At 45.8% G+C, this 25,845-nt stretch overlaps 2 protein-coding genes across 2 annotated transcripts in view; one reads left to right on the top strand and one right to left on the bottom strand.

Moving 5' to 3' along the window:
- Positions 1 to 16,831, top strand: part of PFDN1 (prefoldin subunit 1) — a 63,401-nt gene extending 46,570 nt beyond the window's left edge. The window contains exon 4 of the mRNA XM_081233436.1: positions 16,428 to 16,831. Within this exon, the coding sequence (XP_081089562.1) occupies positions 16,428 to 16,511 (84 nt within the window). The 3' untranslated portion in view covers positions 16,512 to 16,831. The remainder of the gene's footprint in view (positions 1 to 16,427) is intronic.
- Positions 16,832 to 18,227: 1,396 nt separating this feature from the next.
- Positions 18,228 to 25,845, bottom strand: part of CYSTM1 (cysteine rich transmembrane module containing 1) — a 71,596-nt gene continuing 63,978 nt past the window's right edge. Inside the window, exon 3 of the mRNA XM_081233439.1 lies at positions 18,228 to 18,711. Coding sequence (XP_081089565.1) covers positions 18,605 to 18,711 — 107 coding nt within the window. The 3' untranslated portion in view covers positions 18,228 to 18,604. The remainder of the gene's footprint in view (positions 18,712 to 25,845) is intronic.

Here is a 25,845-nt window from a genome sequence, read left to right as displayed (position 1 = left end):
GCAAGTAATTGGTACTGCTTTTCTTTGCCCTGATATGCATAGCATAATGCCTTGGCATAATTATTAAGAATATGAACTCTGGGGCTTCCCTGGTGGTGCAGTGGTTGAGAGTCCGCCTGCCGATGCAGGGGACACGAGTTCGTGCCCCGGTCCGGGAAGATCCCACATGCCGCGGAGCGGCTAGGCCCGTGAGCCATGGCCACTGGGCCTGCGTGTCCGGAGCCTGTGCTCCGCAACGGGAGAGGCCACAACAGTGAGAGGCCCGCGTACCGCAAAAAAAAAAAAGAAAAAAAAAGAATATGAACTCTGGAATTGAATATGAATTTGAACTCTGACTCTGCCACATACTACCACCTTGGGTAAATTACTTAGTGTCTCCAAGCCTAAATATACTCTTCTGTAAAACAGCAACAACAGCAGGGTTGATGGATAGGGACAATAAATAACCCTTTTATTTCCTGCTTAAGTATGGAATCAACTGAAAGGCAAACCTATATGAAAATTTTAAATGTATTTTACGTTTATAACTGATAAAGCTTAGGTTGAAGGATGTGGCTTAGGTGTGCAGCAGTAATAGTGGTTTCTAATACTGATCCAGAATTAAGCATACAGATTTAGATGTAGCTACCCAGCAAATCTTTGGAAGTGTGGGACAGCCACAGGTCTGTCTCTGCAGAGGCAGGCAGAGTGTATCTGTCAAACTTATGAGGAAAGTGTGTACCTTCTGCAAGCAGGCAGATCCTGGCAGAGCAGAAGGAGTTGAGCCATAGTTGCTTTTTCCAAACACACCAATCGGAAAAGCTAGTAGTCTTCCTGAGAGTAGATTGAAGAGGCCAGGACTGATAGCTGATGAAAACTGGAGGTGAAGAGGATCAGCATTTCTCTCTTCGTACAAAAAGTACCTACCTCATAACATAATACATGTAAATCACTTGATACTGTGCCTGGCACACAGTAAATACTTGGTAAATGCAGGATTTTTTTAACTTGCATATTATGGATGCTCAGTAACTATTTACTGATTGAGCATATTGCCAACATGTACTTATAAGATAAAGGTTTCTTTTTAACTGGGAAAAAAATAAAGATACACAAATGTACAAAGCTAATTTAACAAACACCTGTGTACTCACCACCCAGAACTAACAAATGTTAGAATACTGTAATATATATTTTTGTTTGTTTTTTACAAAAATAAAACCATGCTAATGAAATTGAAGTCTCCTTTGTAACTTGCCTCCTGGCTCCACGTTAGTCTCATTCGCACTCACCAGGAGAAACTGCTATCAGGTATTAGGTATATCTTTCCAATCCATGTTTTATAACATCTAATTTTCAACAGATGATATCATATTGTTCATGTCTTTCAATAACTTGCTTTTGTGTGTGTGTGTGTGCTCTATCCACATTAATAAATATATGTAGTTTACTCAGTTTAACTGCTGTAGGGTATTCCATAAGGAAATGTAACTTCAAAGGACCTGTTGTTGATAGCTTTAGTGTATAGCGTGTAAAAGTGGCCAAAAGGCCTGATGACTCCTTCCATATGTAGCATAAATATAGACATTGGTAAGGCTAGTCAGTGGGCTCAAGGATGCAAGCGCCAGCAGGTTGGTGCACTTAATAATATCTGCTGCTCTCATTTCCTCATAGCCATGGATTCTGTGGTGAAGCCAAGACAAGAGTCCATGGCCTCTGCCCATGTGTTAGAAATGGAGATCATGTGTCCTTCACAGAGCCAGAACCAGAATTAGTCAGAAAGAGAGGGAGATTTGAGTGGGAACCCAGGATTCTAGATTCCAACCACTGTATCATTCACTTTTACTCTGAAAGAAATGAGGATTCCTATGCCATGGTTAGATACTCCCAGTAGCTATTTCTAATATTAGTGGTCCTTTTCTCATAAAATGATAAACCCCTAAACACCAACTCTTTGAGTAAAGAGATTAAGTGGCTTTTAAGTGGCCTAGCAGCTAGAAATTGAAGAAGGGGCAAAAGGAAAACCACCCCTTGAATCATGTTTGCAAAGAGAAGTGTGCCAAGTGCTCTTTTATTACTCCAGTGTCATCAGAAATTTAATTGGTGTTATGTCAGCTACTTAGATCAGAGCTAATAGCATATTAAACTATTTGTTTGTACCAGTTCCATGGTAACCTGGGCGGGTGTGGAGTTGGGACAAGGGGCAGCTGTGATGCCTGGTCTATAGAGTGATTTCATCATGCTGTGAGCCCCTTATCACCCTGGATGGAGAAGTGTCACTGGGTAATGTGACCTGACTTCTCAGTGCCCCTCAGAACACTCAGAGCCACGAGCAAAGGCCCTGGGCTGCTTGTCTGACCTAGAGGTTTAGCCTAGAGTTAGAGAACAGTGATTTCTTGGTGATACCGACAGGTATAACTATGAGTTTTCCTTTTCTCTTTCTTAGTAAAAAGAAAGCTGAGGTTTTTTGAAAGCTTTATAAAATAACCCTTTGCTATTAGAGTGTGTTTATAGTTCTCCAGTTCTACCCTCTGATGACCTATACAAATCAGCAGAGGAGGTGCCGATGAGTCATGCATCTGTGCTTTTAGTGGCTTTGAGCTTTTACTTGTTTTCACTGTCTCCAGGTCCTTTTATGGGTTTCCGGTTGCCATATCTCTATTTTTTTAGTTGTATAAATATGTTACTTGATTGGAAAGTAGTAATATCATCACATAGAAGTTTCCTTGCCTTTGTTTGTCCATTGGCTCTCCCAGAGTACCTTATTAACTCATTAAATGTTAATGCTTCTGCTGATAACATTAAAGTTAATTTTCAGAAATTAGTACGTCAGTTTATTTTATCCTGGCTGGTTTGTGTATGTGTTACTCTCAGTCTTTGGGTGGAGTAAAGACTAATTTGCTCTGAAAATAATTCATTAGGAACTTGCCGTGTCATGCTTGTTTTTAAACACAACCATCATTACTGTCTGATTCTAGAACATATTCATTACCAACCGTGCCCCCCACCCCCCAAAGAAACCCCTTACCCATTAAGCATTTGTTGTCCATTTCCCCTTCCTGGTAACCATTCATCTGTTTTCTGTCTCTATAGATTTGCCTGTTCTGGATATTCATATAAATATATCATACAGCATGTGGCTTTTTGTGTCTAGCTTCTTTCACTTAGCTTAGTGTTTTCAAGGTTCATCAATGTTGTAGCATGTATCAGTTCTTCATTCCTTTTATGGCTGAATAATATTCAATTATATGGATATACCACATTTTGTTTATCTACTCATCAGTTGATGGTGGACATTTGGGTTGTTTCTACTTTTGGGCTGTTACGAGTAATGCTGTCAACATTCACAAGTTTTTGTTACTACACCTGTTTTCATTTCTCGTACTTGGGTATATACCTAAGAGTGGAATTGCTGGGTCATATGATAATTTTGTCTTTTTAATTTCTTGAGTAACTGCCAAACTGTTTTCCATAGCAGCTGTATCATTTACGTTTCCCACCATCAGTATATGAGGGTTCTGATTTCTCCATGTCTTTGTTAACACGTATTTTCCATTTTTGATTATAGCCATCTTAGTGGGTGTAAAGTATCAATAGTATCTCATTGTGGTTTTTATTTGCATTTCCCCAGTGAGTAATGATGTTGAACATCTTTTCATGTGCTTATTGGCCATTAATATATCTTCTGTGGAGAAATGTCTGTTTGAGGGTCCTTTGCTCATTATTTAATTGGGCTGTGAATTTTTTTGTTGTCGAGTTATAAGAAAATAGAAATTCTTGGACTTGCTTGGAGCAGAGAGTAGGATCAGACTGACTTCAGGCTTTTGCCACACATACTTGCATGTTAGTCTTGCTGCCACAGGTGAGTCAGTTACACCTCCACTTCCAAGAATGCAAGGTGTTGCCCTTACTTCCTCTCTCAGAAGGCACACCTTTATTCACCTACCCCTTTACCATGCCTACAGGCCAAACTCCATAGTAAACACTGTTGATTTGATCCTCTTGCTCTTCTTGTAAGATTAGAGTAAACTAAAGACAACTGAAATAGTAAAACTTGTTTTATTTGTTCATTTGGAAGACTTGTAGAGTTTTAATAGTCCTATTGATAGATACTTGGCTTTCTGACCCTGGAGAAGCAGAAGTAAAACAGTGTATATGAGGAAATGTCTTGCTTTTGTAAAATTTGTTTTCATGAGACTTCTTTATTATATACTGTGTACATTTATTTCTCATATATGATGGAACTTAGAATAGTGTCCTATGAGGGCTATAATTTTTAGGGTTTTTTGGTTTGTTTTAGAAAGGAATCAAGGACCTCAGGGTTGTGATACTGGTAGTGGTCTTTGTACATCCTTTTTCTGATCTCTTTTACGCAGATCCTGAATCAAATACTTGTCATGTTTAGTATACTGTTAATAGATTTATACAACACACAGTTCTCAGTTGTGGCATTGTGTGGTCTCTGAAGGACATTTTTTTGCATCTTTATTTCCTGACTATAGCATTTCAGCCCTTCTCATAATTTCCTTGGGCATAATTATACTGATACTTCTACAACGCTTGTGTTGGATCTGTACAAAGCCCAGTGTCTCCTTTGAAGTTAGGAGGTGAAATTATTTATCCTGACACTACAGTACACATACTCTTAGGGCTCATCTGTGACAATTAAAATATTGGGTAGTTTTCCTTCATGAAGTTTTAGGATCAGGTCTCAAAGAGCTATAGACTTTTTATTTTCATTTTTTTGGCTGCACCACGTGGCTTGTGGGATCTTAGTTCCCCGACTAGGGATTGAACCCAGGCCCTCAGCAGTGAGAGCTTGGAGTCCTAACCACTGGACCACCAGGGAATTCCCTAGACTTTTTAAAGTTGGAAGATATCCTAGAGGCTCCACTTGATGGAGCACTCCCCTCCCCTGCCCCCAACCATTTCTGACATGTTTTCGTCATGGTTCCTACTTGAACACATCCAGTGATTTCTAGTCATCTCATCCTTTTCCCTCCTTTTTAGTGTTCCTTGCTGGTTCCTCCTCTTCCTTTCATTCTTACTAAATGTTGACTTTTATAAGGCTAAGTCCTCTTATTCTGAGTTCCTTCTCTAGGAATTTCATTCTCATGGCTTCAAGTACTACCTATATGTAAAATTGTATCTCTAGCCCAGACTTCTGTGAGCTTCAGACCCAATCTGTTTTTTTTTTTTTAAATATCTTTATTGGAGTATAGTTGCTTTACAATGGTGTGTTAATTTCTGCCCCAATCTGTTTCTCTTCTCTCATCTCACTTGGATGTTTCACAGATACCTTAAACTCAATGTGTCTAAAACTAAACTTATAATCTTTTTTTCCAAACCTGGTCCTCTTGGGAGGTATTCTTGACCCCCCCCCCAACTTCTGATAAATAATGAAGGTTATGGTGAAAGACTTGGTGAAGTCCTCTTGTTGATTTTTTTCTTGAATATTTCTTTCTTTTTTTTTTTGCGGTACGTGGGCCTCTCACTGTTGTGGCCTCTCCCATTGCGGAGCACAGGCTCCAGCCATGTAGGCTCAGCGGCCGTGGCTTATGGGCCCAGCTGCTCTGCGGCATGTGGGATCTTCCTGGACCGGGGCACGAACCCGTGTCCCCTGCATCAGCAGGCAAACTCTCAACCACTGCGCCACCAGGGAAACCCTTGAATATTTCTTGAATCTATTCTTCTCTAGATCCATTGCCACCACTAAGATACTGTCATCTCTTTCCAAGATTATTGCAATGGCTTCCTAGTGGGTTTCTCAACATTCACACTTGTATTCTGTAACCCAGTGCTTCCCAACCCTTTTTACATCACAACACCTAGAGGAGTATTTGCATGATTCACTGGGCTAAGTGGACAAAGCGTGCTCAAGGTGGAGGCGACTGCCCAGGGGGGCTTTGGCTGCCCTGAACGCACCCGGCCACTCTAGGGACTAAAAGGATCAATATCTTGGACACATCTATTACCCATTCATGACTCACTGGGCTTTCTGCAGGAAGCTCTGCTCTAACTCATTCTCTGTGTTGCAGCCAGAGTAATTTTTTATTTTCAATGGAAATTTGATTTTTTTGTTTCTCCTGCTTAAGACCTTGTGGCTTTTCATCATCTTTAAGATAAATACCAAATTTTTAATATGGCTTATGACCCTGTATGATCTGACTCAATTTCACCAGCCTCATCCTTCTATATTATCTATCCCTCCCTGCCCCACCCCGCATTTCAGTACTTCAGCCTCACTGGCGGTCATTTAGTTCCTGAGCATGTCTTGCTTCATTTGACCTTTGCTCTTGCCTGGAATTGCTCTTTCGTCATGCTAACCTCTCCACTTTATTAATTCCTACTCATCCTTCAGAGCTTGTTCAAAAGTGCTTCTGTGATTTCCTTGATTATACCAGGTGTTTCCTCTAGTAGACTATTAAATGTCTATGTGCCCTGCAACAGCGTAATCTCTGTGAATAAGTGTTTGACTTGTTCACTGCTCTAATCCCAGTGCTCTTTGGGTCTAACATATATTGAGTGCTCAATAAATGTTGGTTAAATTAATTATGTCAGTTCTTGGTACTGAGGATGAAGCTTTAATCAAGTCAGAGAAGGTTCCCTACTGTTACGGAACTTACATTCAGATACACACAGTGGTATAAACAAGAAAATATCATGTAGTAAAGGGTGATATTTTAGAGAGTTATTGGGGAGGCCTCTCTGAAAAGGTGAAATTTCAGCTAGATCTGAATGAAAAGCAGCAGCTGGCCACTTAAAAGTATCCAAACGAAGAACATTCCAGGTGGAAGGCACAGATGATGCAAATGTCTTATGGTTGGAAAAAGTTTGGTGGAATTGTTTAAGCAAGCGAAAGGGGGAGGAGTCATAATAAGGTTGGAGTGGTTGGCAGGGACCAGATCATGCAGGGCCTTATTGCCCAGGTTAAGGAGTTTGGATTTTATTCGAAGTGTCATGGGAAGACTTTCAAGGGTTTTGAGCAGAAAGTAACCTGAATTACATGTTGAAATATCCATGACAAACATCCAGGCGAGGATGACGGAGGCTTGGACTAGGATGGTAGCAGTGGAGCTGGATAGAAAGAAGAGGATGGTTTCGGGATATATTTGGAAGTAAGTTAAGACTGATGGGTGGCTGTGGGGGGATATTGGGTTCGAGGAAAAGAGAAGAATCAGGGATGGCTTCTGTTGGTTTTTGTATTTTTTTGTCTCTGTGGTTTTTTGTTTTTGTTTTTGTTTTTTTCGGTACACGGGCCTCTCACTGTTGCGGCCTCTCCCGTTGCGGAGCACAGGCTCTGGACGCACAGGCCCAGCAGCCATGGCTCACGGGCCCAGCCGCTCCGCGGCGTGTGGGATCTTCCCAGACCGGGGCACGAACCCGTGTCCCCTGCATCGGCAAGCAGACTCTCAACCACTGCGCCACCAGGGAAGCCCTCTATGGTTTTTAAATTGAGCAATTGGATGACTGCCATTCACTGAGATGGAGAAGACTGGGAGGGTGTGGGGTGACTATAAGTCAGTTGTGCTTGTTTTAGACATGTTAAGTGTGGGTTTGACATCCAGGAAGATACGTTTTATAAGCAATTTGATGTGTAAATCTGGAATTAAGGGGAGGTCTAGGTTGGAGATATAAATTTGGGAGTCATAATGATGTTTAAAGCTATGAGACTAGATGAAGGTTTCTAAGAGAGAGTGATGGAGAGAAGTTAAGGACAGCTTTCCAGAAAATGTCAACATTTTGAAGTTGAGCAGAGGAGGGGTAGTCAGCAAAAGATAACTTAGAAGGGGTAGCCAGTAATGTAGGAAGAAAATAGGAGTGTGGAATCATGGAAGCTAAGAGAGGAAAGTATTTCAAGAATTGTGTTGAATGCTGTTGATGAGTAAGAACGGGTTGAGTAAGAAGAGAACAGAGAATAACCACTGCTTTGGGCAACATAGAGATCGTTGGTGACCTGGACTACAGTAAGTTCACTAGGGTAGATGGGAAGCATGATTGGAGAGGTTTGAGGAGATAATGGGAGGTAAGGAAGTGGAGGCAACTACTAAACAATTGGTTCAAGAGGCTTTGCAAGAAGGGGAGGAGAGAAAGGAGGCAGTACCTACAGGGGAATATGAGGACAAGAAAGGTGTTTTTTTTGTGTGTGTGTGTGTGACTTGCCTTACCAAGAAGGATCTTGCAGAGAAAGAGACGTCGAAGATTAGGAAGAAAGAAAAAGGATGACTGTGGGAGTGAAATTTTTGAGAAGGGGATGGATTCAACACCCAAGTGGAAGGGTTGTGTTTCTACTCCTATCAAAACACAACCCCTCTATCCATTTTAACACAGGGAAAGAAGAGAGTATATGTATAGGTGTAGGTCAGATGGTAGATATGGTAGTGGAAAGAGATAATTCTCATCAGATTGCTGCTGTTTTTTCAGCTGGGAATGAGAGGGGAGGAGAGAGTATAGGAGATTTGAGGAGACAAGATAAAGTATGAAATAGTTACTTTGGAGAGCAGAGAATTTTTTTAAATTAATTTATTTTTGGCTGCATTGGGTCTTCGTTGCTGCACGCGGGCTTTCTCTAGTTGTGGCGAGTGGGAGCTACTCTTTGTTGTGGTACGCGGGCTTCTTGTTGTGGTGGCTTCTCTTGTTGCAGACCATGGGCCCTAGGCATGAGGGCTTTAGTAGTTGCGGCACACGGGCTCTAGAGCACAGGCTCAGTAGTTGCGGCTCACGGGCTTAGTTGCTCCTTGCCTGTGGGATCTTCCCGGACCAGAGCTCGAACCTGTGTCCCCTGCATTGGCAGGTGGATTCTTAACCACTGTGCCACCAGGGAAGCCCTGGAGAGCAGAGAATTTAATATATTAAGAAAATTTAATCGAATTTCTGGACACTGGTGAGTGCCTATTTGAGATTCATAGTCCTAAATTTAAAGTAAAACCATGCAGCACACTTAAGTGTTTTTCTCCAGCAACATTCAGCTATTTGGGTACAAACATGGAGTAGGTAGATGGTTGGGTTGGTATTTTGCCAGGGAAGTGCAACAGAGGGAGAGAGGGGCAAAAGGGAGTTCAGAGGGGAATAAATATAAATGATGGACTGTGGAAGCTGAGCTGGGTGGGAGGGGAGAAGGTCATGGAAGCAGAATGAATAATGAAAAACTTGTTGAGTGATGTGGTTGAAGAAGTGCTGGAGGGAGAGTTACCAGGTCGAAAGGACCTGGAAAAATAGGAAGTAGTGGCGGTGAAATTGAAATTCTGGAGGTGGTGCAGTTACTGGTGGTGTCAAATCTCTAGGGTATGGACATGAGCTGGGTGGCTCAGGTGGAGTAAAGTAAAAATTGTGAGGGGGGAGAAGGTCATGGTATTGGATGGATCATCTCCATTCTTGTTGAAGTCACCTCAAGTGGTGCAGCAGTGGTGGAGAGGAAGAGCTTCCGATGAATGAGGGGCAGTACCCAGGATATTGGTGGATTGGTAGATTGCAGCAGCAAGGAAGGGAGAAGAGGATGGTACACCATGATGCTACAAACTTCAGAAACCAGGATTTTTGGAGGAAAAAAAGAGGAGAAATGGTTTGGCAGTAGGCTTGAATGAATGAATGGAATGATGCATGGATGGAAATTTATGCTTTCATTAGGCAACTTTCATGGAAAGTTAAAATCCCTACGTGCTAGATTCAGTTCTACCTTTTAAGGCTCTCTCTTTTTTCAGAAGAGAGGTTGCCAAACTGTAGCCTGCTGACCAGATTTGACTTGCCTGTTTTTGTGTTTTTTAGAACTTAGCTATGCCCATTTGTTTGCACGTTTTTTATGTTGCTTTTGCACTATAGTGGCAGAATTGAGTAGTTGTGACAGAGACAACCCCACAAAACCTAAAATATTTACTGTCTGGCCCTTTATAGAAGAATTTTGCTGACTTCCACTTTTGAAGATTCTCAAACTTCAGTTTGCATCAGAATCACCTGGAGAGCTTGTGAAAACAGATTGCCAAGCTCCACCCCTAGAGTTTCATATTCAGTAGGTCTGGGTTGGTGCCCAAGAACATGCATTTCTAACAAGTTCCCCAGTGTTGCTGGTGCTGCTGGTCTGGGGACCATACTTTAAGAGCCATTGTTTTAGATATTTAAGTTAGTGATTGGGTTCCTTCTCCCCTTAATATTCTTTGAGCCAAATGTCCCTACCTACATCAGCTGTTTATCAGTTGACATGATTATTGGCTTATCGTTTTAAGTTTGGTCCCTATAAATATAATGATTCTTTGGCTGAAGCCTGATCTCTGCCATATGCATCGGAACAGTTGCCTCTCCTTGCTCTTCATTTACCTGTGAGCTTGTTTTCTTTCTTTCTTAGGTTGTCTGATGTACTGGTCTTTCTCTGGGACTTAAATGAAGCTTATGTGTTAGGGAGGGCAATAGTAGATAGAGATCACATAAACTTTAGGTGGACTAAATGGCTAAACACTATCATTTGGAAGAAATAAGAATCCACCCTGTCCCCCCCCCCCAATCTGCTCTAAGGTACTTGAGTAGAGCAGAGGTTTATCTTGGGTACATTGAGCCATGTGATCATAGGTGGGATTTGGGAGTCTGACCCCATACGGTAGCAGTGTCATAGTCTCTTTAGCAGGTAGGTAAAAGAACATCTGGGAGAAAAACCAAGGTCATTGCTCAACTTGATCCAAGTCTTTTGTCCCTGTCTTTCAGCAGAGGAACCTCTGAAAGATGTCTTGAAAGCAGTTTCTAAAAGAAACTTCTTAGATTTCTCTTTATTCTCCTGCTCCATGCCTAAAATTGCTTTCTCGTTCTTTCAGCTTGTCTCCCAGCCGTATGTAGCTCAGCAGTTACCTTGTAGCCTAGTTGTGTCCTTAATGGTGAAGTGGATAAACCCCGATGAGTTCACAAGTGGACATATGTCCTTGGATCACTTGTCTCTTACCTTCAGATTCCCGGTCATGTCTGGCTGCCTTTCCTGCCTCTGGTGAGTGCTCCTCACCCATTCAGGCTGTTGTAGCACTTGCACTTTCAGAGCTCTGCCCATCCGTGTCTCATTTCCCTTTCTGAGTTCTCTCATTGTGCCCCTGCACTGCCTTTGTTTTTCTCTTCTTCCTCTTGTTTCCCTGCCTTCTTCACATTTTACCCTGGCCGCCAAGACATGCCTCCTCAGCCTTCAGTGAATTCTTGGCCTCTTGCTAAACTTCCCCATTATGGGCAGCTGGCCCCCTCTGGCCATTTTACAGCTCTGCAGACTGAGAGAACATGAGATTCATTGAAACTCTTGAGTTCTTAATTTGGTGTTACCCAAATCTTCATTTTACAAGTGGGGAAATAAAAGGTGATAGGGGAAAAGACTTTTCTATACCCTAAGATAATACAAACAGGAAAAATATTAATTTAGAGAAAGAGACAAAGTTCCTAAGAAAAGAAGAAACGTCTACAGAGATAGTGTCACAAGATGAATTACCTCAGGAGTCTATTTGAGAGATTGTGTCATGTTGGAAAAGTTCTAGGGACTTGAGCCTCTTTCCTTTGTGAGAGGATGAGAATGAAACACCAGCCCCTCAGTCTGACTCCCGGAAAGAAGAACTTCAGGCTGATGAGCAATAAGGCCAACAACATCATTTCCCTGGCCGTGCTGAGCCCCACAGGAAATCTCAGAATTTTACGTGAGGACAAGGCCCCACAAGAATGTTGCCGCACCTAGAGCTCTGTGGTTTGATGCCAGGAGAGAATTTCCTACAGACAGGGTTCTGAGGGAGATTGCTCAGTAAGACGGAAAGGTGCTGCAGTGAGGCCAGCAAATGCCTTCCCAGGACTCCTGGTGGAAGGTGGAGGTTTCACGTGCCTCCTAGAGTTTCCACAGCAAGTATTATCCCCTTGTAGTGCACAGCGGCCCTGACACTGACATCACATGGAGCAGTTTCTCAAGGATTTTCAACTCCAGGACAGTGGGAAATTGGGATGGTTTTATGGTTTTACAAGTTGACCTGATAATAAAGCGTAAGGGCTTTGACCCTTAGGGCCTGTTTGTGGGAGCAAGGTTTTCATGTCCCCATCAGGATCAGTGAGGTCTGAGTTTTAAACCTGTGTTTATCTAGGGGCAGAGGTTAGAGGGCAATGTCAAAAACTGAAAACCACCTTGAAGGAGAATGGTCATTTTTTGCCTTTGCTTCCTCTGATGGAATGTATTCCTCATTCAGGTTGGGAGGGAAAACTAAAAAGGAGTGTGTGTACAAGTAAATCAGTAAGGCATCATTTCCCACGATAAATGCACTTGTATTCAATAACTATTGAGTTCCTATTATGAACCAGCAATTCTTCTAGACACTGGGACTATATTAGTGAGTAGAACAAAGTCTTGCCCTCATGGACCTTTCCTTCTCATAAGGGAAAACAGACAGACAGATGCCGCTTCAGGTGGCGATAGGTGCTAAGGAGGAAAATCAAGGTGAGGAGAATAGAGAGTATGGAACTGCATTTGATCAAGAAGGCCTTTCCCATAAGGTGACACTTGAGAAAGACCTGAAGGATGTGAAGGAGCAAGTAATGTAGATATCTGGGGAAGAGAGTTCCTACACAAAGAGACCCAAAGGCAAAGGACAGGCAGGAGCATAGCTGGTGGGTTGGAGGAACAGCTTGAAGGCCAGTGTGGCTGGAGAGAGAGAGGGAGTCATGGGACGGGAGGTCAGAGTCAGCTTAGAGCAGGACTGTACGTGGCTTTTTGAAAAGGCTTTTGCCTTTTATTTTGAGAGAGATGGAAAGCCATTGGAAGGTTTTAAGTGTTGAAAGATGACTCTGGCCACTGTGTGGAGAAGAAACTGAAGGGGTCAAGGACAGAAGAAAGGAGACCACTTAGGAGGCTCTTCATTAAGGTCAGATTCTGGATGCATTTTGAGATAGCACTGACAGGATTTGTTGTTTGATTGGATGTCAGATGTGAAAGAAAGAAGATTCAAGGATGACACTCAAGTTTTTGTCTTGAGTTGCAGGAATGGAGTTTTTATTTACAGGAATGGGGAAGAGCAGGGTCCACAGAGTTTCTGATTTGACTAGTGGTTTTAAGCTGTGGAGATTCAAGGAAGAAAAAGTTTAACTTAGTCATTGGTTCCTTAATTTTTTCCATTCTCTCTGATGGTCTCATATGTATTTGGGTCAGTTCTATGACAGTTATTTCTGGGATAAGTACAATCCCAGTATTCTAACTTTTAGGGATCCTTACCTAGGCCTCTGTGATTCAGTGTGGGTAGAAGCTGTGGGTCCAAAAGAACCTTGGGATAAATTCTGTCTCTGGGAGCATCCTTCATTTCAGGTGCTATATTGGTGTCCTAAGGCTGATAACAAGTTACCACAAACTGGGTGGTTTAAAACAACAGAAGTTTATTTCTTCACAGTTCTGGAGGCTGAAAGTCCAAAATCAAGGTGTTGCAGGGACATGCTCTCTGAAGGGTCTAGGGAAGATTCCTTCCTTTCTTCTTTCTAGCTTATGGTGGTTGTGGGCCATCCTTGGCGCCTTCCTAATCTTGCAGATGCAACCCTCCACTCTCTGCCTCTGTCAACGCAGGGCATTTCCCCTGTGTATCCCTTTGTTTTTACGTGGCCTTCTTATAAGGACACTAATCATTGGATTTAGGGCCTGCCCTAATCTAGTATGACCTCATCTTAACTTGGTTACATCTGCAAAGACCCTATTTCCAAATAAGGTCACATTCACAGGTACCGGGGATTAGGACTTCATCATGTCTTTTTGTGAGACACAGTTCAACCCACATCATGTGCTTTGGTCCGGGTTTGACTATGAGGGTCTTCTGGGCTTAGGTATGTTTGAGGATGAGACAGGAACTATTGAAATACAGTTAGAAAGCAGGTTTGTGCTAGAGATGCCCCATCTGTTGGGATGAAAAAAATTTTTTTTCATGTCCAGTAAATCTATTTAAACTAAAGATTTAAAGACAGGTTCATTTTACATTATTTTTGAAACTTGAAGACTTTAGGATATGCAGTAGTAAAAATCATGAAAAAGTAATGAAACTGGAAGTGGAAGATAGAAGGAAGAGATGTGACAGAATGAAGAATTTTAAAGCTGAGGATTACAACCTGAATTTGATTGGCCAGAGGCCTGGGCAGTAGGGAGAAAAGCTCCTGCTGCTGCTCCAAGTTTATGGTCTTGCTAGCTGGGGCAGCAAGTTGGCAGAGATGGAATGCAACAGACCTGGGCTCCTGAGCACTGGCTGATTACTGCCGGGATAGAACCCCACTTGCTCCACAAGCCTTTTCCTTAGATTCCTACAGAGCTGGGACCCCAAAGGTGCCCAGAATGGTGCATGGCACTTGCTGTCTAGCTGCTGCACAACACCTAGTACATGTACATTCTTCAGATGTGTATCAGGAGTTACTAGTATTTGCCTCTTTTTTACTCACCACAAGTTGTTTATCAAGGGAAGTTTAAGTTCCCACTCTGATATCACAGTGAAAGGACTATATCAGGTTTAGCAGTGTAATTAAACAAATTTCCTCAGCCATAGAATTATCATGGTCACTATGAGTTTTTGTGGAGCTCCTGTTCTTTTGTAAGGAATTGTGTGCAAGTTGGACAGATGGGAGATGAGTAAAGAGATCGGGCTCTTTCTCGCCTTCAAGAAATTTGAAGTTAGAAGACAAATAGGAACCAGAGGTTCACATAAGAACTATGATAAAGATTTGTGGGATTAGCAGATGCAAACTATTACATATAGGATGGATAAACGGTGGGGTCCTGCTATGTAGCACAGGTAACTATGTTCAGTGTCCTATGATGTACTGTGGTGGAGGGGAACATGAAAGAATATATATGTGTGTAGCTGGGTCACTTTGCTGTGCAGCGGAAATTGGCACAGCATTGTGAATCAACTATACTTCAATAAAATTTTACTAAAAAATATTGTGGATGCCTCAGCATTTGGCACCTAAAGGAAAATATTTTTAAAAATATCTGGGGCTTCCCTGGTGGCGCAGTGGTTGAGAGTCTGCCTGCTAATGCAGGGGACACGGGTTCGAGCCCTGGTCTGGGAGGATCCCACATGCCGCGGAGCAGCTGGGCCCGTGGGCCACAACTGCTGAGCCTGCGCGTCTGGAGCCTGTGCTCCGCAGCAACGGAGGCCGCGATAGTGAGAGGCCCGTGCACCGTGATGAAGAGTGGCCCCCGCGTGGCGCAACTAGAGAAAGCCCTCGCACAGAAACGAAGACCCAACACAGCAAAAATAAATTAATTAATAAACTCCACCCCCAACATCTTCTTTTAAAAAAAAAATCTGGACAGAGAGTGGGAGAAATTAGAGACAGGGATATGTAGAAAGGGCACCTGAGAGGTTTATTGGTGAAGGCCTCAGGTAATAGAAGCACTTCATTCCATTTTCCTGTCTCAGAGGTTGGGGATCAGTTCCCAAGCAAGGCCTGAGACCAGGCTGCTTACCTGCCCTCTGCCCCAGCCTTTCCCTGGCTTCCCCAGGTCACCTGGGCACTTCAGTAGTCAAAGTGAACCCCCAGCTGCTTGGGTGAAGGGAGGAGGGGTGAGGGAAGGGCACTGGCTGCATCTGGGCTAGGGCTCTGCATTTCTGGCTCTAGTGTGGCTCAGTCACATGCACCCTGGGGGAGGATTATTTTGAGCATTCCCCAAAAAGGGAGACTTCATTTCATGTCTGTTAAGTGGGAATGTAGCCACAACGGTGTCCTCAGGGCAGGGACCAGTGGTGAAGCCACCATACTTCTGGGGTGACCACAGGGCAAATAATGTACAGACATCATTTCCTTTGACTAATCTTTGTTAATCCTGGTCCACATGTGGCTCCTGAAAGTACAGTTCTTTGTCTTAAGTTGAGATTTTTAATTTAGGACCCAGATGGGGTAGGAGATAAACTTCCAAAAGGTCTGTTTTACTCAGTGTGTCACTGTCCTGGATTCCTGGCAGGCAGCAGTTTCATTAGAAAAGCAGATTTCATCTTGACTCATCTGCCTTGGTGAGACGTGTGATGCAGCCTATCTATCATCTTGCTGGACAGAGCAGAGGGTATGCTGTCCATTTTGCAGCAGTGGCAGCTACAGGCGCCTGGCCTGGGCCATGGAAAACCTTGAGAGACAATCTGTTATGGGGCCAGAGCTTTGTCCTGGAATTTCCTGGCCTTTGTCTGTCTGGTATAACTTCATGTACCAAGACGCCTGTTTTTAGAGTCTACTTCCTTCTGGGGGAAGAGTGCTATTGCCATCCAGAGAGCACTCCTGCTTCCTGTACCGAGCCAACCCCCTCCCTGTGCCCAGGGGTCGGGGTGGGGGACACTCTGGGCAGGTGTGTATACTTGGCTCCCAATAGACAACAGGCTCCTGGAAGTCACTGGTCACAGAGAAGCCATAACCATTGGCCATAGAAGCTGCATCTGCCAACTTGGCACATTCCCCCTGGTCCTAACCCTTATTTCCTTCTCATATTGCAGCAGAAAAAATCCTACCTGGAGCGGAGTGTGAAGGAAGCTGAGGACAATATCCGGGAGATGCTGATGGCACGAAGGGCACAGTAGGAAGCCTCTAGGGAAGCTCTTCCTCCTGACCCCTGCCGTTCCTGGCCAGGGGCCTGTATAGGGAAACTGCTTCTGCTCTGCCTGATGGACATTTTATCTGGATGGTCTGGTAACCCTATGTTTTATGCATCACCTGGAGCCCCTTTCAGATCCCATCCCTGTATTTTTTATCCTGGCTCTGCCTGCCACCCTTCTTCCCTGGGGGTGAGTCATGAACCCCCAGGAGAGGGAAGATGGGAGCCGGCACAGATAGGAGAGCTCTTCCTGGGCCTACAACTAGTCACGCTGGTCAGACCAATAAAAGACATCTGTCCCACTCTGCTAAGTCTGCTTTTCTTGAGCTGATGGATGAGAACAGAGGATCAGAGAGGCAGAGGCTATCTCCACCTCAGCTCCTCCCTGTTCTCCTCCAGGGCTGTGGGCCTGCTCCTTCTGCATTGAAGCCTTGCATTCTTTTTTCTGTTCCTTTAGGTAAACCCCTCAACTTCTAAGCCTCCATGTAGTATGCAGATAAAGAAAAGGAGAGCAGGGCACAGCTGAATGAATGTAAGTGGACACAACAGTGGTGCCTCAGTGGCAGTCTGCCTAAAGATTCCTTTCCCAGTTCCTCCCAAACACTGTAAAAGAAAATCTGGTAATAAACCAGCAGCACTCCCAGACGGTCTCCCTTTGGTCAGTTCATAGGGTGGACATTACAATCCTGAGGCCTCCTGGAGGCGTGGGGGCAGTGGTGTGCTGGCGGTGGCTTGTACCGGCTCAGGAGAGCCAGTTATTTGATTTTCAGGAACTTTGTTGCAAGCCAGTTGTTAAACAGTAGCCATTATTAAAAATTAAGTTTGTAAATTTACCATTAAGTTATATTAAAAATAAGGTTAATAAGTATTTAGAACTTACCCCTTCCGAATTACTTTACTAAATTTGGCCATTATCTGTGTTTTTGAGGTGAGCAGTCTATTGTATCTGGATGGTGGAAATAATGCATAGCAGTGCACTCCTGCCCTTGTCTTCCCAACTGCATGTTCAGGATATCACGTTGGTAGCTTGAAATCCGCTACGGTGGGACCTACCATTTACTCCACAGAAACCAGGTGATACTACAAAATCTTGGCTTTTTGTTTGTCTTTAAAGAGAGAGAGCTGGTAGTTATTTATCAGCACCTGGCTGATTCAGAGGGAAAGTGGGCAGGCGAGGTTAGGCAAGGAGCTGTCAACTATGCCTCTCAGGGCTGGCCAGCTGAAGAAGGAAAATTAGACTTGCTGCTATGGTGGCTCAGCGCCACCCTGCGGTCAAAACTGAGATGGATGGCCTGGCTGACTAGTTTGTATTATGACAGCTCTCTTCTTTGTGTGTCAGTGGACGGGGGTTGGGTTCTGGGAGGGGACAGCAGGAAGAGAAAGCCTCAGGTCTCGCCCTGAGCCCCAACTGTGGCTTTTCCTTCCAGAGCAGGCCCTGGGGCAGCCACAGTTACCAAGATGCCCTTTCCTATGCTCTGGGTAAAAGCCAGTGTGGCTCCTTGGTGAGTCCATATCTCAGTGGGACTAGGGAGAGAATGCTAGCTCAGTGAGGACTCCTTGACCTGGCGCTAAAGGACACCTGGCCTTGGACCCTGCCTTCCTAGTAGCAGCCAGAATGAAAAGGTAGATCGGCTCCTCATCATATACTGGACAGTGGCTGAGAAACCCAGGGTTTAGATTGTATCTGGAATAACTGAGACAGTTGAAGTTTAAACAAATTTATTGAAACATATAGGGTGTTAGCAGAGAAATCATTCAGTGGTATGTTACATCATGCCACTACCTTGAATGTATAATTTTAAAATTATAAATATATATTTTGTCACTAAGCCTTTGGCCAAAAAAATGAAAGTCATTTAGCACATTTGTGAAAGACCAATAAGAAATGGATTTGAACATTAAAAAGATCAAGTCACTGAATTAAACAGCAGCAACCCCTGCTAATCTAGAATCCCACTGCGTTGAAGGTAGAAGTGTCTGTGCAGAGCTAGTCACTGATTTCAGCAATCCGAAGAGATGGGGGCAGGCACACTTGTTGGCGGTGGCGGCAGAGCCGGCAGGACAGGAGAGCCAGGGTGGTCAGGTGAGCATATCCCAGAGACAGCAGCAACAGAGGGCAGTCCAGCAGGCTGTGAGGCAGGTAGATGGGCCCAGGTCATCCCTTCTTTGGTCTTCCACCACATACACTGGAGGGAAGGGGAGAGAGGGTGAAAATGAACGGGCACAAACCCCAGGCTCTACAGGGCCAACACCTCCCAGACCAAGGGAGAGCTACATACAGCAGCTGGAAGCCAGTGAGCAGACTTTGTGCAGCCTTTCCACTTATGCAGTCTTGGGTGATGATTGGAGGAAGGGTGGCTCAACTACTTTCCCTCCTCCTCCTAAGGACATTCATCCCTGCAGGAGGGCAAGCACTAGGGAACCTACCCAGTGGCCTCACAGCAAGGCAGCCAGTTAAGTAAGAACTGTCCATTGCTCTCTGGCCAGAGTTGGCTAACCCTACTTGGTTTATAAACCAGGCAGCACTCTGTGCCGAATCCTGCAGGGGAACTGGGGGGCATTTCTTCTGATACAGCTAAGCCATCTCCCAAGAGCAAGAGAGTAAGTAAAAATCTCCTAAAAAGGGGGCTTTAGGCTTTAAAAGATTAACCAAGAATCTTGGTTTTCATACCTGGCCAATGCAGTATGTGCTCCAGCCTCTAAACTTTTGCACAAAGCAATGGTAGGCAGGATGAAAACCTAGGCAAGTGGGAGGCTATGGCTGGAGCCTAGTACTCTTGCATTTCCTCAGAATGGAGTAGGAAATCTGAGCCCTGTCAGGGCTAAGCGCTGTATTAAGAGATCTGAGTGCCAAACAAATCCCCAGATCAAGAAGGACCCCCAACCAACCCTTTACTCGTCAGCTGTGGCTCACGTCAGCCTCGCTTCCCATTAGAATGTCTGATGGTTGACCTTGGCCTCAGAGGATCTGCAGCCACTTTTAAGAAAATCTCAAAACAACCATCATCAAACTCAGTAATAAGCAGTAAGGATCTTAAACTTTTTGAAAGTTCATGAATACACGAATCTTATAAATTAAATCAGTCCTTTGGCATCTTTTAGTTCTATTTTTGTGTATCTATTTTTATACCTCCTCTCTTGGCAACTCTTCTCTCTAGAGCCTGGTATAGTAAGTAGCTAGAAAACGCTGGGTTTAGTGTGAGCTTGTCCAGGTTCTGTTGTATCAGCTGCCCTCCACAGAGACATCCCGTTCCCTTCTCTCACGGCACAGGTCTAATCTCGGCCTGTTTTCATATGGCCCCTCTCAACACAGACAAAGTTGTTCAGGGTCTGGGAGATAAGACCCACCACCAGGCAAGCCTAGTCAAAGAAGAGGCGACAACCCATTTATTTTTTTGAGGTCTGGTAAGGCACATTACCTGATTTAGTCTTAAGAGTAACTTTGAGATAGATGTTACCATCATTCCCATTTCACAGGTAAGGATCAAGACTTGTAGTAAGTCTCTTGTTCAGCACAGGACCAGCCAGAGGCAGGATGTGAATTCAGGCCCCAACTGGGTAGCATAGGGACCAGGAGGAGCACAGGGGTGAACAGGCTCCAGGACAGTCCTCTCTCACTCCAGCCGGAGCCCACCCCACCCCCTGAAGGCCTGGGCACTCAAAACTCTGGGGTCACCACAGCAGGGTCTCACCTGCCACCTGCCCAAGTTCCCATGTCTCCCCTGATCCTGCATGGGTAGTGTTGTTAGGGAAACTGAGAACACAGTTGGCTGTGGACCCCCTTGAATAATCTCTTGCTGTATTCTCCTTGCCACTCTGCTGCCCCTGGGACATGAAGTCCCCCTCCTCTGCCAGCTCTGGAAACAGCCTGTTTAGCCAGGCCTGAGACCCAGCCCGAAGTTGGGTTGCTATGTGCCAGGTCCTGCAGTCTCTCTTAAACTGGCGTTTACAGAGGTGCTCACGATGTGCCTGGACCTGTGCTGAGGGCCTTTCAGCACCACTTGATCTTCACAACCCTGCGGGACACCTGTCTCCTCACTGCTTCCCCTGCTCCTAGCCCTTCTTCCTCTCAAAACCACTGAACCTCAGGTAGCTTCAGGTAGCTTAGTCAGGAAAACAAAAATGTCCCAGTCTTGCTTCCTCTATCACCTTTCTCCATTAGTCAAGTTTGTCCTTGCCAGGGCTTATTTCACCTGCCATACTCCATAACCTGGGGCAGTAGAAACTGAGCTGATTACTCCCAGACAGTGCTTACAGAGGTTAGAAATAATCAGTCTGGCTACAAAACAGAGGACTTCAAGCCAGAGGGCTGCATCAACCTTGATAGGGGTAGTTAGTACTGTACATACCTTAGAAACCCGAGTCACTTATTTGCTGGAGCACCGAGTCTTCCAAAGCCCTTACGACTTTTTTCCTTGCATTAGCTGAGGACAGAGCCTATGCTTCCAGACTGTTGAGAAGATGGAGGTGGAAGAGTGCGTGTGTGGGAGGGTAGGTGCGGAGGTAGGAGTGACTTGTGTTTTCCTTGCTTTTCTTTCCATCACCAAAAGCAGGGATGATTGGCCAGGAGAAAGCTCTGAGGAAGGCCTCACGGTTCCTCACAGCACCCGCTGTGGGACCCAGAAATTGCATATTTTACAACTGTATCTGCCTAGATGCCCTGCTTGCCTGCAGAGTCTCAGGTACTGCACCTTTAGAGGGTGCCCGCTGCACTGAGCTGCAGGCCGAGTCTGCCCCAGGACACCACCCCACCCTGGGGCTTCTGCTAATCTGCCACCTGTCCCCGTCCCTGCCACCCAGTGGGTGAATCTGCCTGAGAGCTCCCATACTGCCCTGGCTGAGCCGTTAGGATGCAACCCATGCTACCTTAGTCCTGGGCCATGACAGCCTCCCTGGGTACTTGAAGCCAGGGGACTGTGTACACCACAGCTTTTCTGGTACTGGTTACCCAGCAGGAGCTGGAGCAGAGATGATTCTAATACAGGTGTTTCCACACCCAGGCCACATGGGCCTTCCTGGTAACTGGCCTATACTGGCAAGCTGGGCATAAAAAGGCGGGGGGCAGGACCATGGTTATGTAAGATGTTAATCATTAAGGGAAGCTGGATCAAGAGTATACAGAAACGGTACTACCTGACTTTTCTGTAAATCTAGAAATACTCCAAAATAAATTTTTTTTCTTTTAAAGGAGGAAAAAATTGAGAGGGATCAAAAGTGGAGTTGGGAGCAGTCAGTGCCCAGTGGGGAGCAGAGGGTCTGCAGAGGCTACTCACATTGAGTGCCTCCTTAGGGATTAAGTGCCCCCTTGTGGCCAGCCTGGGGACAGGCTGGGCTCCAGCTCCTTCTGACGCAGGCAGGGCTTTACAGATTGGCTCACACACATATCAGCCAAAAGGCTAACCATCCCATTTCCTATCTAGTGTCTCAGGAGCCAAGACCACCCTATTCAACCAGTGCCGGGAGCCTGTGCCCTGGTCCCAGGCAAGGGACTGAAGGGACTCTCCATTTCCAGAAAACTGGTTGAGTTGGAGATCAGGTCCAGGGGTCCTTCACCAGCTTGTCTTTCTTGCCTCACACAGCCCTTTGGTACCAACCTTCAGTGTTCTCAGCCCCAGCCCAGGGGTGGGGCCTGCAGAGGGCCAGGTACTCAAGAGCTTTGCCATGTGAATGCAAGTGCAAAGGTGGTGGTGGTGGTGAAGGGGGTTGGGGGAATGTGTGGGGAGGGGTGTATGAGCATATAGATGTGACTCAGATGCCCAGACTAGGTCATAAAGACCCAAGTAGGTCTTGGGTACAGAACCTGTGGGGAGTTGAGCAGATTCTGGAAGAGGCTCCCCATCTGCCTTCTTGCCTCTCTGCTGGAAGCAGAGAAGACAGATGCAAGATGCTTAGAGGTATGCATCCCCCTGTGCCCAACTGCCCACCAAGCCCTGGGGTCTTCTCCAGGGCCACCAGCCACACCAACCAGCAGTCCCAAATTCTAGGACAACCATATTGTACAACCCCAGGGGGGCCATTCACACGGGCTACTGGTTCTGGGCAGGCAGTGGGCAAGTGGGGCTCCAGACCACACAGGGACCTGGGCAGAAATGTGAGCAGAGGCTTACTCTGCTAAAGGCTCCAGTTCCTCAGTCAGCCCCGTCCTGGAATCTGAAACCTTTTCTTGCTCAGCTCAGACATTTTAAATGATTAATCAAGGGCTTTGAAGGGGTAATTGAGCCTTATTAGGCCATTCTTACTTGTCTCTGCATCTGTGCACAGTCCCAACCCAGAGAGCTAGTAAGGAGAAGCAAACAAAAAGACTGGGGCTTCCCAGAGAGTTCTGACGTCTGGGGCCTTCTCGCTCCGGGAGCTAATTAAGGAAGCTACACCTTGGCCTCTTGTGACCAAGACCAGTGATGGGCACCCAAGCTGCTTCTCTACTAAGACCACCACAGCCAGAGCACCTCCCCGAAGTGCCCCCAGTGGAGATGACAGCTTTGCCAGAGGCAGGAGGCCTGTAGTCACCCCATCTTCTAAACCAGCATCCAAACCAACAGAAGAAGGCCAGCCTTCCAGGAGGTATCAGAGGATGCCGAACAGGCCTCCTCCTGCTCAGACCAGAGGTAGAAGAGGGGGAAAAATCTTTCCACATCTTAGGAATAAGTAAAATCTCAGGACAGCCATAGGATGGTTCCTGCCCCTTCCATGCAGGGGCAGAGAGGAGAACACACAGCTCACTGAGGATGCACTTCAGCTTTCGTTGGGTGTGCACGTGCAGTGGGATCATTTATTACTCAAGCACAAGGGGGTTGCACTGGTGAGAAAAGGTGCCCTAAAGGCAGTGCCACTGTGCCACCTGCTCTGAAGGCCATGAGCACCAGGTAAATATATACAGAGGGGGGACAGTGAGGGGGTGAAGGTTGGCCAGGAATAGTAGAGGCAATCAAGGGTGTGTAGTTTTCACTGGAGTCTAGAGGTTAAGAGCAGGAGAGGTGAGGAATATCTTCCACTTTCCTGTTCCTCCACAGGCAGAGGAGGGATACAGGGCTGGCAGCACTGGCACAGCCTTGGCCCAGGCTCTGCGACAGCAGCTGCCTTTGCCTGCTCAGTTCGGGACCTTCCCCAGGCCACCTCAGCCTCACTGCCCTCACTACCACCTCCTTCTGCAGCTTCAGCCATGTCTCCCAAGTCTCTGTCCCTGTCCCTGCTTCAGTGTCCCAAGATACCCACTGTAAGGCAGAACAGTCAGGGAGCTGGCCAGCCAATTCATTGACCCGTCCATGTATCTACTGCCTGCCACCCGACTGAACAATCATTCAGCCCACCGTCACTGTCCAGACACAATGCCAAGTGTTGTTGTGGATTGGTCTGGAAAGGGTGAGAGTTTGCTGACCTCTGTGTGGGTCACTGTTCCGAGATCTCCGGAAGTACAGCTACCGCCATCCTCTGAGGAAGCAGCTGCTGGACAAAACCAAGTGGCCATCTTGGCCAAAACCCAGCCTTTTGAGGGGTTGTTGAGGGTCTAGGGAACCCCGGCCTATCGCACCCAGAGCATCCAGAGGAGAGTGGGCCCAAGCCTCTTCCTTCCCAGGCTCAGTCACAGGCCAGCTTGTACCTTAGCCCTCTCCAACCCAGTTTTATGAACAGTAGACCTGATAGTAAAATTGTTTCATAAACAACAAAAACGGTTAAGTGCATTTGGACATGTCATACCAGTCTGGTAAGTATGACTGGACTGCCACCACCTCCTGTGGCCCTATCCTTGGGCGAGACCTGCTGGGGCTACTGGGACAGAGGTGGTTGTAGATGCTGGGACAACTGAGAACATCCTAGATGCTAGAACTGCAAATGAAACTGCCTTGGAGGTCATGTGGCCAGTCATTTTTTGGTAAGAAAAGAATGCTGAGCCCAAAGAAGGGAGGTGGTAACTGAGGTTGCATAGTGAATTAAAGGTATGTCCTGGCCTATCACCCAACCCTCTTGCCTCCTGGCCCAGTGCTCTCTGCACATCAAGATTAGGCTCACTAGTAAGTCAGAAAGAGAAAAACAAATACCGTAGGCTAACACATATACATGGAATCTAAAAAAAAAAAAAAGATGGTTCTGAAAAACCTAGGGGCAGGACAGGAATAAAGACGTAGACGTAGAGAGTGGACTTGAGGACACGGGGAGGGGGAAGGGTAAGACGGGACAAAGTGAGAGAGATGCACTGACATGTACACTACCAAATGTAAAACAGATAGCTAGTGGGAAGCAGCCGCATAGCACAGGGAGATCAGCTCCGTGTGACCACCTAGAGGGGTGGGATAGGGAGGGAGATGCAAGAGGGAGGGGATATGGGCATATAAGTATAGCTATAGCTGATTCACTTTGTTATACAGCAGAAACTAACACACCATTGTAAAGCAATTATACTCCAATAAAGATGCTAAAAAAAAAAAAAGATTAGGCTCACTTCAGATCAGCAGCCTGGCTGCAAGTGACCTGAAACATGGATGTGTGTGGACAGGTGAAAGGCCTCGCCTCTGTTGCCTGGTTCTCCCTTGAAATCCACTGTCTTTGTGGGAGAGCAAGATCCAGCCCTCACCCTACTCCACGGTGTGTCCGAAAGGGAGGGCAGAATGGACCTGGTCCAGCAGTCAACTGGGAGACGGAGTGAATTTCAGGGTCCCTCCTGGCAACCACTCGGTGGGTGTGTTGGCCCAGAACAAGGCACCTCCTGGGGGTGGGGTGTAGCTGGAACGTCCCCCTCAAGAAATCTACTTCAGACTTTCCTTGGGCACCCCACCACTTGAATTGCTTTATTCTCTAAGGACAAGAGCTATGTACATGGGCTCTGGAGGGGCACTGCCCAAGTCACGGTCACAGCTTCCCCATGCCCCAGCCTTCACACTTGTGAAGTGGTGGGTGGAAGCAGTGCCTAAGAGCCTATGTTTTGTGACAAAAACGTAAGAATGTAAAATGCTTGGCCCAGGGCCTGGCATGGAGTGAAGGAGGGAGGACTTAACGGGAACCACAATGTGATGACATCCTACAGAAAAAAAATCACCAGAAATCTGTTTTCTTATTCTGAGTCTGTGTGCGGGGAGGGGCTCCTCCAACCAATCCATATTCGGATTGGTATTCGTATGTGTGGCACCAAATCATCACAGGATGACAAAAGCAGAGGAACTGGCAGTCCACATGAAGCACAGCTGCTCAGAAATGGGAAAGGAGACAACACAGGGGAGAAGCAAGGGGCTGTGTGTGTGTGTATTGGGGGCTAGGAAGGTGGAATGCAAACAAGTTTAGCTGTTGAGGCCCCTCAAGAGAATAGGGTGAAATATTTGGAAACATCC

The sequence above is a fragment of the Mesoplodon bidens genome, assembly GCF_964165515.1.
Source record: "Mesoplodon bidens genome assembly, chromosome: 4".
In the NCBI taxonomy this organism is placed as follows: Eukaryota; Metazoa; Chordata; class Mammalia; order Artiodactyla; family Ziphiidae; genus Mesoplodon; species Mesoplodon bidens.
Note: the sequence above shows the minus strand (reverse complement) of the source record. Positions and strands in the feature narration are given on the sequence as shown.